Here is a 13,064-nt window from a genome sequence, read left to right on the forward strand (position 1 = left end):
TTTAGATTCCACGTATAAGTAATATCATATAGTATTTGTCTGTCTGACTTCACTTAGTATGATAATCTCTAGGTCCATCCATGTTGCTGTAGATGGCATTATTTCATTCTTTTCTATGGCTGTCATGCCATTTTTCTTTTGCCTCCGTTTCCTTATGCATTTCTGCGGGCAAGGTACCAGAGGCTTGAAAGTCAGTCCAGGTTTGAATCCTCGGTCCTGGTTTTACTGATTATGAGACCTTGGTTAACAAATTACTTAACCTCTCTGAGCTTTATTCCTCATCTGTAAAGTGGATATAGAGGAGTGTTACTTATCTCATAGACTGTTGTTTAGAGTTAAGACGGTACGTATATGCAAAGACAATAAGCACAGTGCCTGGCACATAATAGGTGTTAAACAAATCTTACCTACTAAAACGTGCTCCTCATTTGTACTTTCAAAATTTCTCGTTCTTTTTGGCATGAGGTTAAGATGGAGGAAAGTCCTAAATAATTAAATCATAGAGACGATGTCAACCCCTTGCCATGAGTGCTCTTTAGTGCCCCATTCTAGGGTACGCAGGTGACTGCTGTGCCCTGGGCACCCCCAGGCCTTGAAGCTCTTCGGCCCTGTGACAACAGCAGTAGCAAAGCTCTGGGTGCCTGTGGGCCCTGGGGTGCTGGAGTGAGTTTCTGCATGTCTGCAGGAGGAGGCCCACGGTGCCTGCAAGTGGCCTCCTGGCGTGGACGGGGAGCCGGAGGACTGGTGTGGGCTCTGGCTCGTCCCAGCTCTCGCCTGCTGCCCTGCTCCCGAGAAGAGGGGAGGAGGAGTTGGGAACAAGTAGTCTTTGTGCTCAGCTCTTAGCCAGCTCAGCTGCACTGAGGGTAGACTGGCAGACCGCCAGGGAAGGCACTGGGATTCAGAGCTGCACGGGGAGTGTCAGAGAGGCTTTCTGTGTCTGTGGGAAGAGCCGGGAAGCTGACATATCTGTTGTAGGCAGAGCCCTCTGCTACAAGGTTTTTGAGACTCCTTTTGCAGACTGGGGTGAGAGCTGGAGACATCAGGAGTTGGTCAGCCTAGCGCTAAATGTTAAAGGGCTGCTGTGGACGTCGCCCTGCCAAGGTGACAGACTTTAGGGGGGATCATATAAAAAGCAGTGAGGCCTGATTTACGGGGCATCAGGATCTCATGTGTGCTGGACCTTTTCATAAGGATGAGGCCCACCCTCCAGCAGTGGTAGGTCAGTTCTATGACTGGCCCTTTATACCCGGGAGTGGCAATGGGGCCTGATGGACATGAAGACCTTTCTGGCTCCTCCCTGTACAGTCCAGGAACAGCTGGTTCCTGGGTTTTCCTCAGCAGTCCTTCCTTGGAGTACCCCTTGATTTGCTAATCAGGGGATACTCGAAGATTTGTACCTCTCTAATCCAAATGTCGTATGATTACAGGATGCAGTCAGTCCCAGGAGCAGTCATCTAGTGGCTCTGAGGCGGCATCTGGAACAGAGGAGGAGGACGAGCCCAGTTTCATCATGGGGCGATGACGAGGTTGGCCACGGCAGCTGTCTGGAGCCTGGCCCGCTCTGTGACCGGGACCCCAGAAAATCCTCCACAGGCCTCAAGGGGAAGGGAGCAATCTCTGTTTCAGCTCAGTTTCCCTCCCAAAGCCTCCACTGGATAGAAGCAAGTAGAAGTCCACCCTAAGGGCTCACAGCCCCTGTGTTGGCAGGACTGGGCCTGTGGGAGAGAGGACTGTCTCCTGGACACTCGAGGGCACTGCCAGGCAGGGTTCGTTAATGTTCTTGCTGCAAGGGGGAAATGTATGACCTGGTCCCCCTGGTGCCTGCTCTCACATAATTGGACACTGATGAGTTTGGGGCTGGTTTCTGTGAAGCGAATGTTTATTTAGTAAAGAACAGAAAAACTCCAGGTTTTGTTCTGACCTGTGAATGTTAATTACAGAAATTGTAGAGAAGGCTGTGAAACGACATGAGAGGGATGGGGCCTGTTCCCAGACTCGTTGAAGGAAATGGCCGTGGAGCCAACTCACTGCAGGGCACGTGACCTCCATTTCCTTCAACGGAGAGTGCAGACTGCACCCCAGAACACATGCGCAGAGGGAGATGTGGGACTTAGGCTGAGCCAGAAGAGAGGACCTTAACGTGTGAGAGGAGCTTTGGAAAAACAACTGGTGAGTAGAAAATAAGCAGGTAGAGAATCTAAGCAGGTAGAGAATCCAGCCTGGGCTGGAGCAGAGATGGCCTGGGGGATCCTAGCTGCACTGCAGGGGAAGCAGATGCATTGGCCAAAAGCTGCATTTTCATCTGGAGTTAAGAGGGGATCTAAACAGAAAATGGGAGGTGACTGAGGGTGTCTTTTCAGGCCAACAGGAGGAACAGGGATGGTCTCTAATTTTAGAGCCTTAGCTCACTTTTTGGATATTTCCAAGCTTCTAGCTCTATTTTGTGCCTTTTATGGAGTTTGATAGAAGTAGGGAAATAGTGGTTTTGAGTGAAGGGAAACTAAGAAACATCTTACTTTTCTCAATTTCTCTGGCTCCACCCTGAGCCATGTGACATCTGTGATAACTTCTGTCTTTCCGCAGTTCAAGTCACAGGAATTTTTCTTTCCCAGGAAGCTGAAGTGGCAAGTCAGCCATAATAAATTAGCACACACCCTAACTGTACATCTTGAAAGCCGTGTTTCTCTTTCATCAGGGACTGGCTGGTTAGTTTTGTGTCCTCCAATCTATCTTTTTTTTTTTTTTTTGCGGTATGCAGGCCTCTCACTGTTGTGGCCTCTCCCGTTGCGGAGCACAGGCTCCAGACGCGCAGGCCCAGCAGCCATGGCTCATGGGCCCAGCCGCTCTGCGGCATGTGGGATCCTCCCGGACTGGGGCAGGAACCCATGTCCCCTGCATCAGTAGGCGGACTCCCAACCACTGCGCCACCAGGGAAGCCCTCCTATCTATCTATCTTTGAATTGAACTGTTGGTTTCTTTATCTCTCCCCAGATTCAAAGTAAGAGTTATGACACACACTTCAGTGAGTCTCTCACACTGGAGGCACTCCCTGCATCTGCCCAGTGCCCCTGGCCAAGAGCTCAATGAGATACCAAAGCACATATGTGCTGGACAGGTGGGCAAATGACTAGACAAATGGGAGGGTGCCAGACTGGATAGCTGTTTTTACCTTTACTGTCAGAAGAAGATGTTCAGGGAGAAAATGCCCTCCAGTGGTTTCTGATGATGTTTAGGGGGGTATCAGGACCTTAGTATTTCTGTTACCAACCAGAATGACTCTTAGTATTTCTGTTACCAACCAGAAACTTGGATCAGGTCACCCAACACTCAGCAACTAACGTTGTACTTTCTGTTATCACAACCCAGTTTATCGCAGGGTGCCAAGCAAGGAGAACAGGCAGCTCGTGCTCAAAAGACCCAAACTCCCCAGCGGCTTTCAGAGAAGGGCTTTTGAAGACTGAGGGAGAGGTCACAGGATGGGCAGTCAGCTCATACAATTCTGATTGGTTAATGGTGAATAATTGGGTGACGTTTTGGGAATCTCAGCCTTTTGGTTCCAACCAGTCTGGGGTCTACATGCTGGTAGTCAGCATGCAGTTAACTTCTTTCACCTGGTGGGGGTCTTGATATCTGCAAAACAACTCAAGGGCATGGCTCAGGATACTAGTTATAGCACTAAAGGTCCTTGACTTTGTTTTATGGCTAAATTATTATTTTGCCTTAGTTGACTGCTTTCCTTTGTTTCTGCATTTTCTTCTAATTAAATTTGCTCTTTGGAACACAGGGAAGGCCTGGGAGGCTAAAACAGGGGACATTGTGTGTGTGGGGGTCTTTCTCTAGGAAGGCCCACAGGGTCCTGCTTGGTTTTAGTCAGCCTTTTTCTTTGATACACCTCCAGCCTGAGGGGAAGAGAGGCAACAACCTTTTTCAGGATTAGAGGAGAGAGTCACTGACTTTTTTAATATGTTTATTTGTCTGCACCGGGTCTTAGTCACAGCATGTGTGATCTAGTTCCCTGCCTTGGGAGCACGGAGTCTTAGCCACTGGACCACGAGGGAAGTCCCGAGTCCCTGACTTTTCATTTTTAAAGAATTCTCAAGTTGTTTTGTATTATAAAACATTACCTCTCTCTCTGACTGCTTTGTCACAGCACCTGGACAAACATTTGAAAATTAGTAGACATATTATAATGAGGATAATGATCAAAATGCACCCGTGTAGTATATGCCCCAGAAGTCTTCCCATTACAGATGGCAGCCAGGAAAATAGGTTTCAGAGCAGGTCCTTTTTATGTAAATTCTGTAAGTAGGATTTCCAATTAACTCTGTAAGGGTATTAACATATACATAACAGGAGTTATTGGCCACTACACGTCTTTTTTGTTGTCAAAATATAATTTAAAGCAATTTTCGTATCTGGTACTATTCTGCCTAAAGAATCTAGTGCCTTCTGCTGGGAGGCTATCGCTTGAGCTGTCTTGCTTGTTACCATTCCTAAAGAGAACGGTTTCATAGCAGCTGGTAGCATCCTTGAGTCTGATACAGTTCAGAACGTTCAGGTTCTCAGTAATGTAGGAATGTGTCTGAAACCATGTCCGTGATAGGCATCCAGATCCATTTGGGATGCCTGAACCAGTTACTTCCTTTTGATTTTTAAATGCATCCTTCAATGGTTAAAGCAGATGCACAATGTATGTTTGATAAACTAGAACAGCCTTACCTTATAAGCCAGAATGACTTCTCCATACCTCAATACGTGAAAGTTTCCTCCATCATTTTCTCTTTTTTGTTTGCAGATCTTTCAGTAGCAAGCAGTGATACACATCGTGAGTAGTTATTCAGCTTCACTGGAGAATTTCCTTTCTATCCTGAACATTGGAGTCAGAAGTATATTAGAAATAAAACAAAAACTTTCCATTTTGATAGGGAGACACATTTGGTGAACAGCTCCATTGAATTACGATGGATCTTAACAGACCTGGTCCAGATTCTTGGGTCAGCTGTCTTCCAGTACAGAAGCCCTTGAGTGGGAAATATTAATTCAAGAGTCAGTTTCCTTCAGTTTCACTGTGCATGAGCTACTTAATACCTGAGAAGGGGTCTTTCATTTAGGTTGGAGAGAGTCTTAAAAGTGATGTCTTTTCCAGTATGTATAATCTCCTGGTTGTGGATCATGGGGCATCTGATCTTCATCCAAAAATAGATTTCCGTGATCAGTTTCAGAAACAAGCTTAGAATTATTCCTTTAGTAACTTAATTAAAATACTTTAGCAACAAGGTCATCTTGGATGTAGATAATACAAAAACCCTCAGTATATACAAAACCTCAATATCCAAAAGGTATATTATCAAAACATAATCTCTAATTTATCCTCATTTCTACCAAATTGGGCCAAATTAAGTCTAGTTTCAGTAAACAGCCTGATTTACCTAAGTGTAACTGGTCGTATAGGCTCTTTTCAATTGGCTGTGCTAGAACTTTTCTTAAGGAATATCAATTGAACTTTTTAAAAACCTTGAGGCCAGGAAAATCATAACTTGCCCTCAGATTTTGCCTGCAGTATCTGTAGATGTGAGAGAATTCCTCCCTTCTCAAGGTTCCTAAAATATCTCAATATTCCTGCTCCTGCCAGGAGGTGACCTTCCTTATTCAGCTGATAAAGCTGTTGGGACTCTGAGTTTCCAACTCCTGGAGGGATCAGGTCAAGAGAAAAGATAAATGATTCAATTCCACTTACAAAGCAATTCCACTTACAAAGGTAAAACTTACCAAGTTGTTATAAAGGGAAAGGGAAAGGTTTCCTTATGTCTAGAAAACACAGACTAAACGCCAGCAGTGTTTCAGACAAAAACATAACCATATTCATTAGTTCACTCAGTACTACGTAACTAATCTTGATCTAAATCTTGTTAACAGTTTTATGAAACAATCAGGGTTTCCATCAGAATTTCTTAACGAGTTCAGCAGTATGATCTGGAAGTTATCAATCTTATACTTGCCAAAATCCTTTCTATGAATCTTAAGATTTTGCAAAAGCATGAGTGAAATATCTGTGAATGACAAGACTTGAAAAGGCACAGTTAAGGATCTGATTACAATGCAATTGACAAAGAAGCTTAACCAAGTTGCTGTGACATATAATATTTTAAAGATAACTAGAATTAAGACTGATAACAATACCAGGACATCTCCAAATTTTAGGAACTTCATATAATTTTTAGAACACTTGATGGATGTTTACCCATACAGTATTACCTAAGAAATTACCTAAGAAGGTTTTTTGTTTTGTTTAGTTTTTTTGCGTTATGCAGGCCTCTCACTGTTGTGGCCTCTCCCGCTGCGGAGCACAGGCTCAGCGGCCATGGCTCATGGGCCCAGCCGCTCGGCGGCATGTGGGATCTTCCCGGACCCGGGCACAAACCCAAGTCCCCCGCATCGGCAGGCAGACTCTCAACCACTGCGCCACCAGGGAAGCCCACCTAAGAAGGTTTTATCACCACTCATTTGATAGTGCTTCTCGTGTAATTTAACATACGAAATAATCTGAATTAGTGTAATATTTTTCTCTCTGAGATGCCTCAGGGGCCTTTGAAAGGTCCCAAATTAGAGGTCAAAAGAACTTCAATTTAGAATTTGATTTGAGGAAGTTTGTCAAAAATAAAGTTTTACTGGGACTCCCCTGGTGGTCCAGTGGTAAAGAATCTGCCTTCCAATGCAAGGGATGCAGGTTCCATCCCTGGTTGGGTAACTAAGATCCCACGTGCTGCAACTATTGAGCTTGCGCGCCTCAATGAGAGAACCCGCGTGCCACATACTACAGAGCCCACGCACTCTGGAGCCCACGTGCCACAACTAGAGAGAAACCCAAGCAGACCATGGGCCGTAACAAAAAAGATCCCATATTCCTCAACAATGATCCCACGTGCCACAACTAAGACCCAATGCAGCCAAAAAAATAAGGGAAATATTTAAAAAATAAAGCTTTAACGAAAAGACAACCTACAGAATGGGAAAAAATATTTGCAAATGATGAGACTGGCAAGGGCTTAATTTCCAAAATATACATACAGCCCAGTATCCAAAAAAACCCAATCAAAAAATGGGCAGAAGATTTAAATAGACATTTCTCCAAAGAAGACATACAGGTGGCCGACAGGTACATAAAAAGATGTTCAATATCACTAATTATTAGAGAAATGCAAATCAAAACTATAATGAGGTATCACCTCACACCAGTCAGATTGGCTATCATTAAGAAGTCTACAGGGATTTCCCTGGTGGTCCAGGGTTAAGACTCCATGTGCCCAATGCAGGGGGCCCAGATTCCATCCCTGGTCACTAAAATCCCACATACCACAACTAAGCCCTTGTGCTGCAACTACTGAGCCCACACGCTCTAGAGCCCATGCCGTCTAAAGCCTGCGTGCCACAACTAGAGAAGCCAGTGCACCGCAATGAAGAGCCTGCAGAGCCATAATTAATTTTTAAAAGTCTACAAATAATAAATGCTGGAGGGGGTGTGGAGAAAAAGGAACCCCCTTACACTGTTGGTAGGAATGTAAATTCGTGCAGCCACTATGGAGAACAGTATGGAGTTTCCTTAAAAGAGACTAAATAGAGTTACTGTATGATCTGGTGACCTGGAGAAATTAATTTCAAAAAGATACACACACTCTAATGTTCATAGGAGCACTATTCACAATAGCCAAGACATGGAAATAACCTAAGTGTCCATGGACAAACGAATGGATAAAGACGATATGCTATATATATACACAGTGGACTATTAGCCATAAAAAAGAATGAGACAATGCCATTTGCAGCAACATGAATGGACCTAGAGATGATTATACTAAATGAAATCAGAGAGAGACAAATATATGATACTGCTTATATGTGGAATCTAAAAAAAATCCTACAAATGAACTTATTTTACAGACAGACTCACAAACATAGAAAACAAACTTACGGTTGTCAAAGGGGAAATGGAGTGGGGGGATACATTAGGAATTTGGGATTAAAATATATATACTACTATCTATAATATAAAATAGATAACCAACAAGGACCTACTGTATAGTACAGGGAACTAAGTATCTTGTAATGGGGCTTCTCTGGTGGTACAGTCATTAAGAATCCACCTGCCAATGCAGGGGACGGGGATTCAAGCCCTGGTCCGGGACGATCCCACATGCCACAGAGCAACTAAGACCATGCGCCACAACTACTGAGCCTGCACTGTAGAGCCCACGAGCCACAACTACTGAAATCCGTGCACCTAGAGCCAATGCTCCACAACAAGAGAAGCCACTGCAATGAGAAGCCTGTGCACCACAATGAAGAATAGCCCCCGCTCACCACAAAGAAGAACCAGTGCAGCCAAAAATATTTAATTTTTTAAAAATACCTTGTAGGGCTTCCCTGGTGGCGCAGTGGTTGGGAGTCCGCCTGCCGATGCAGGGGACGCAGGTTCGTACCCCAGTCTGGGAGGATCCCACATGCCGCGGAGCAGCTGAGCCCATGAGCCATGGCCGCTGAGCCTGTGCTCCGCAACGAGAGAGGCCACAACAGTGAGAGGCCCGCGTACCGTAAAAATACCTTGTAATAACTATAATGGAAAAGAATCTAAAAAATACACGTATTCATACGTATATTTGTATATATACACACACATATATAACTGAATCACTTTGCTGTACACCTGAAACTAACAGCACTGTAAATCAACTATATTTCAAAAAGTTTTTTTAAATAAAGTTTTAAAACACTTCGTCAAGTACAATCGTAAGTATTGTGAAAGTATTCACTTAACTAAAGTGACAGTGAAGATTTCAAAGGCAAATACAGAAGGTTACAACAGATCACGTAAGAAACAGTCTTATTGGGAGTTCCATGGTATTCTAGTGGTTAGGATTCAGCACTGTCACTGTGCTGTGGTCCAGGCTCAATCCCGGGTCAGGGAACTGAGATCCCGTAAGCCACGTGGTGAGGTCAAGATATTAAAAAATAATAAAAGTATTACTTAAAGTAGCTCAGTATTCCAAGAAAGCTGTCTCATAACAAAAAACCAAACTCCAGGGCTTCCCTGTTGGCACACTGGTTCAGAGACCACCTGCCAATGCAGGGGACACAGGTTTGCGCCCTGGTCCCGGAAGATCCCACATGCCGCAGAATGCCTAGGCCCGTGAGCCATGGCCAGAGCCTGCACGTCTGGAGCCTGTGCTCCGCAACGGGAGAAAACAAAAACAAACTCCAGTCTTGTATCAGCTTAAATAAATAAAATACTTTTTAAAATAAATTTATTTTTGGCTGCATTGGGTCTTCGTTGCTGCGTGCAGGCTTTCTCTAGTTGCAGCGATGGGGGGCTACTCTTCGATGCAGTGCATGGGCTTCTCATTGCAGTGGCTTCTCATTGCAGAGCCCAGGCTCTAGGCACATGGGCTTCAGTAGTTGTGGCGCACAGGCTCTAGAGCACAGGCTCAGTAGTTGTGGCACACAGGCTTAGTTGCTCCACGGCATGTGGGATCTTCCTGGAACAGGGCTCGAACCCGTGTCCCCTGCATTGGCAGACGGATTGTTAACCACCACGCCAACAGGGAAGCTCTATCAGCTTACTTTTAATAACAAAATTAATTTACTTAGATTGAATTCAGTGTAATCTTATCCAGTTCTGACCACAAACAAAACTCTTTTCTCAAGTTTCCTCTTCCACAACTTCCTATATCCATAGGAGTTTGTCCCTTATTCTTTTCCCATCCAGAAACAACCAGCTCTAGGACAAATCTATTCTTTAACAAAAATATCTCCATTTTTCATACCTTCTTGCCAACAACATATATCCTACTTCCTTTACATACTGAAATGTTTCCCTTATTTTTAGTAGTTTTTAATTATCACAATTTTTAACCCTTAAAAACTTTAATCTCTAGCAAAATCCAAGAGGCAAGCAACTGTGAAATGTTTATCATACCAGCATTTTCTGATTAGCAAACTTAGGAACATCTTCTATAACCTAAAACATTTTCTCATAGAAAATGTGGTACACGACATGTTTGGGTTTATTAGACATATCTTTTGTCCTCTTGTTAGAGAAAAACTAAATTAGGTAAACAGACTTGCTGTAAACAGACTTGTTTAGCAAGTGTTCCACTATTTCATCTTATTTAAAAATGATTTAGACATTCAATTTTCATCATTTTACCTTCATTTAGGAAAACTCAAGTTACCAAAAATCTGGAAAAACAACTATTCCTAAAGAGTTCACCTAAAAGCTTTTATCCCATTTATCTCTATTACTTATGACAATATCATACCAAGTTAATCTTTTCTTGCTGACAAAATTTGCAACAGGGATAATGAGAATTTATTGATTTTCAGTAAACCTAAGTACAATAAAAGTATCATACTTAATATTGATGACTCTAAAGACAGGTCTGTATTAAACCAAGCTTAATATCTGGTATTAAACTTAGTTTAATACTGACTACTCCCCCAGATCACATGAACTTGAAATTCATTTGGGTTAATTTCTGTTGTATTCCTGAGAATTTATATAAGCACTTAATTCCCTTTGAGCCAGTCAATTAGAGCTCATTTACAAATTAATTTTTAAAGACAGAACTAGAGATCCCATAGTTTCATTTTAAAACAATCATAAATTAGACGTCTAAAACACATTAATTTATAACAGTTGGAATAAGTTTACTTGAGTTTTAAAACGCTTCTTTTCCCATTTCCTCTCAGTTTCAGGTTCTACCAGGTAAGCTGAGACCATAGTCTCAGACAATGTGAGCTGTGTTTGCATTTCAAGGAAATAAGTTATAACTTAACCTTTTACCTAGAAGTACTTTTGCTCTCTCAGGGCCAGAATTTTGAAAAGAATTTTTTAAAAAATTTTACTTTCTTTATACAGCAGGTTATTAGTTATCTATTGTATACATATTAGTGTATATATGTCAATCCCAATCTCCCAATTTATCCCACCACCATCCCCCCCCAAAAAAGAATTTTTTTTTAAATCAAGCCAGACGTCTCTAACTGCATATGCAAAAAAAAAAAAACAAAAGTTTTAGGGCTTCCCTGGTGGCGCAGTGATTAAGAATCCGCCTGCCGATGCAAGAGATACGGGTTCGAGCCCTGGTCTGGGAAGATCCCACATGCCTCAGAACAACTAAGCCTGTGCGCCACAACTACTGAGCCTGCGTTCTGGAGCCCGCAAGCCACAGCTACTGAGCCTGTGTGCCACAACTACTGAAGCCCACGCGCCTAGAGCCCATGCTCCCAACAAGAGAGTCCACCACAATGCAAAGCCATTTTTCTCCAGTTTAAACATTCTGGCCATGTGGTATTAGAACAAAGTCATCTTTCTTTTCATAGAAACATAGCTGAAGATTTCCCAATTTTGTAAAATACACCCCAGAGGACTACAAGATGCAATAAAGCTCCAATTTCCCTTTTTTTCATACAGCTGGTATTACCAGAAACAGATCAGAACCAGGCAACCCAGTGCTGAGAGGCCTCTCAGGATCACAGTTCCCTAGCACAAGAATGGAAGATTTCCTACCTGTTGTTCCAGATAGGGGTACCAACGAGCCTTGGTTTAACAGGGAGTTTCCCAGTCACCGCAAGGGCAGTGTGGGATGGCTGAAGCACTCCTCAACCCAGAAGAGAACACTCCAATTAAAGCAGCATTTTGGGGACTCCTCTGGTGGCCCAGTGGGTAAGACTCAGTGCTCCCAGTGCTGGGGCCCTGGGTTCGATCCCTGGTCGGGGAACTAGGTCCCACAAGCATGCTGCAACTAAGAGTCCGTGTGCCACAACTAAAAGATCCCACGTGCCACAACAAAGACCTGGTGCAGCCAAAATAAATATAGTTTTTAAAAAAAGCATTTTGCTCAAAACCAGACCACCAAGTCTTATGCTTTCTCCCACCCCACCCTCCAAAGGAAAAGTTCCATTCAAGGCAACCCAGTAGGGAAAAATATCCTGGTGTGGTCACATGAGAGGCCCACGTACTGCAAAAAAAAAAAAAAAAAAAAAAATGTGATGGGGCTTTCCTGGTGGCACAGTTGTTGGGAGCCCGCCTGCCAATGTGGAGGACACGGGTTCGTGCCCTGGTCCGGGAGGATCCCACGTACCGCGGAGCGGCTGGGCCCGTGAGCCATAGCTGCTGAGCCTGCGCGTCCGGAGCCTGTGCTCCACAACGGGAGATGCCACAGTGGTGAGAGGCCCACGTACCACAAAAAAAATCGGTGTGAGGGAAAGGGTCACAGGTGGGTAATCAGCTCCTGTACAATTCTCTGGTTGATGATGAGATAACAGCATGATGTTTCGAGAATCTCAGTTATCAACCTTCTGGTTCCAACTGGTCTGGGGTCTGTGTGCTGGTGGTCAGCATGCAGTTAACTTCCTCCACCTGGTGGGGGTTTAGTTTCTGCAAAAGAACTCAAGGGTATGGCTCAGGATATTATCTGTATCCCTGGAGGAGGAACTCAAGGTTCTCGACTTTGTTTTATGGCTAAACTATTATTTTGTCTTGCTTGACTGGTTTCCTTTGTTTCTGCATTTTCTCAATCTCATTAAATTTGCTCTTTGGAAAAGCAAACACTTCTACACTGTTGGTGGGAAGGTAAGTTGGTGCAGCCACTTTGGAAAACAGTATGGAGGTTCCTCAGAAAACTAAAAATAGAATTACCATATATATGAGGGACTTCCCTGGCAGTCCAGTGGTTAAGACTCTGTACTTCCACTGCAGGGGGCACAGGTTCAATCCCTGGTCGGGGAACTAAGATCCCAAATGCCATGTGGTGCAGCCAAAAAAAAAAAAAAAAAAAAAGGAATTACCATATGATCCAGCAATCCTAATCCTGGAAATATATCCACACAAAACTGTAATTTTAAAAGATATATTCACCCCTATGTTCATAGCAGCACTATTCACAATAGCCAAGACAATGAAACAACCTAAATGTCCATCAACAGATGAATGCATAAAGATGTTATACACACACACACACGATGGAATACTATTCAGCCATGAAAAAGAATGAAATAATGCCATTTGC

The 13,064-nt window shown here is 43.5% G+C and overlaps 1 protein-coding gene across 2 annotated transcripts in view; it reads left to right on the forward strand.

Annotated features, from left to right (window-relative positions):
* PRKRIP1 (PRKR interacting protein 1) overlaps window positions 1-12,842 on the forward strand; it is a 34,537-nt gene extending 21,695 nt beyond the window's left edge. The window contains exon 6 of one of the 2 annotated variants that reach the window (XM_089895749.1): window positions 4,796-12,842. In XM_089895749.1, the coding sequence (XP_089751875.1) occupies window positions 4,796-4,833 (38 nt within the window). In that variant the 3' untranslated portion in view covers window positions 4,834-12,842. Of the gene's footprint in view, window positions 1-1,427 lie in introns of both variants that reach the window. The other variant, XM_022588004.2, reaches the window with a different exon arrangement.
* The last annotated feature ends 222 nt before the right edge of the window (window positions 12,843-13,064 follow it).

Source organism: Delphinapterus leucas, chromosome 15 (assembly GCF_059928025.1).
Source record: "Delphinapterus leucas isolate spDelLeu-1000000601 "Yukka" chromosome 15, BTC_Dleu_Yukka2, whole genome shotgun sequence".
NCBI lineage: Eukaryota > Metazoa > Chordata > Mammalia > Artiodactyla > Monodontidae > Delphinapterus > Delphinapterus leucas.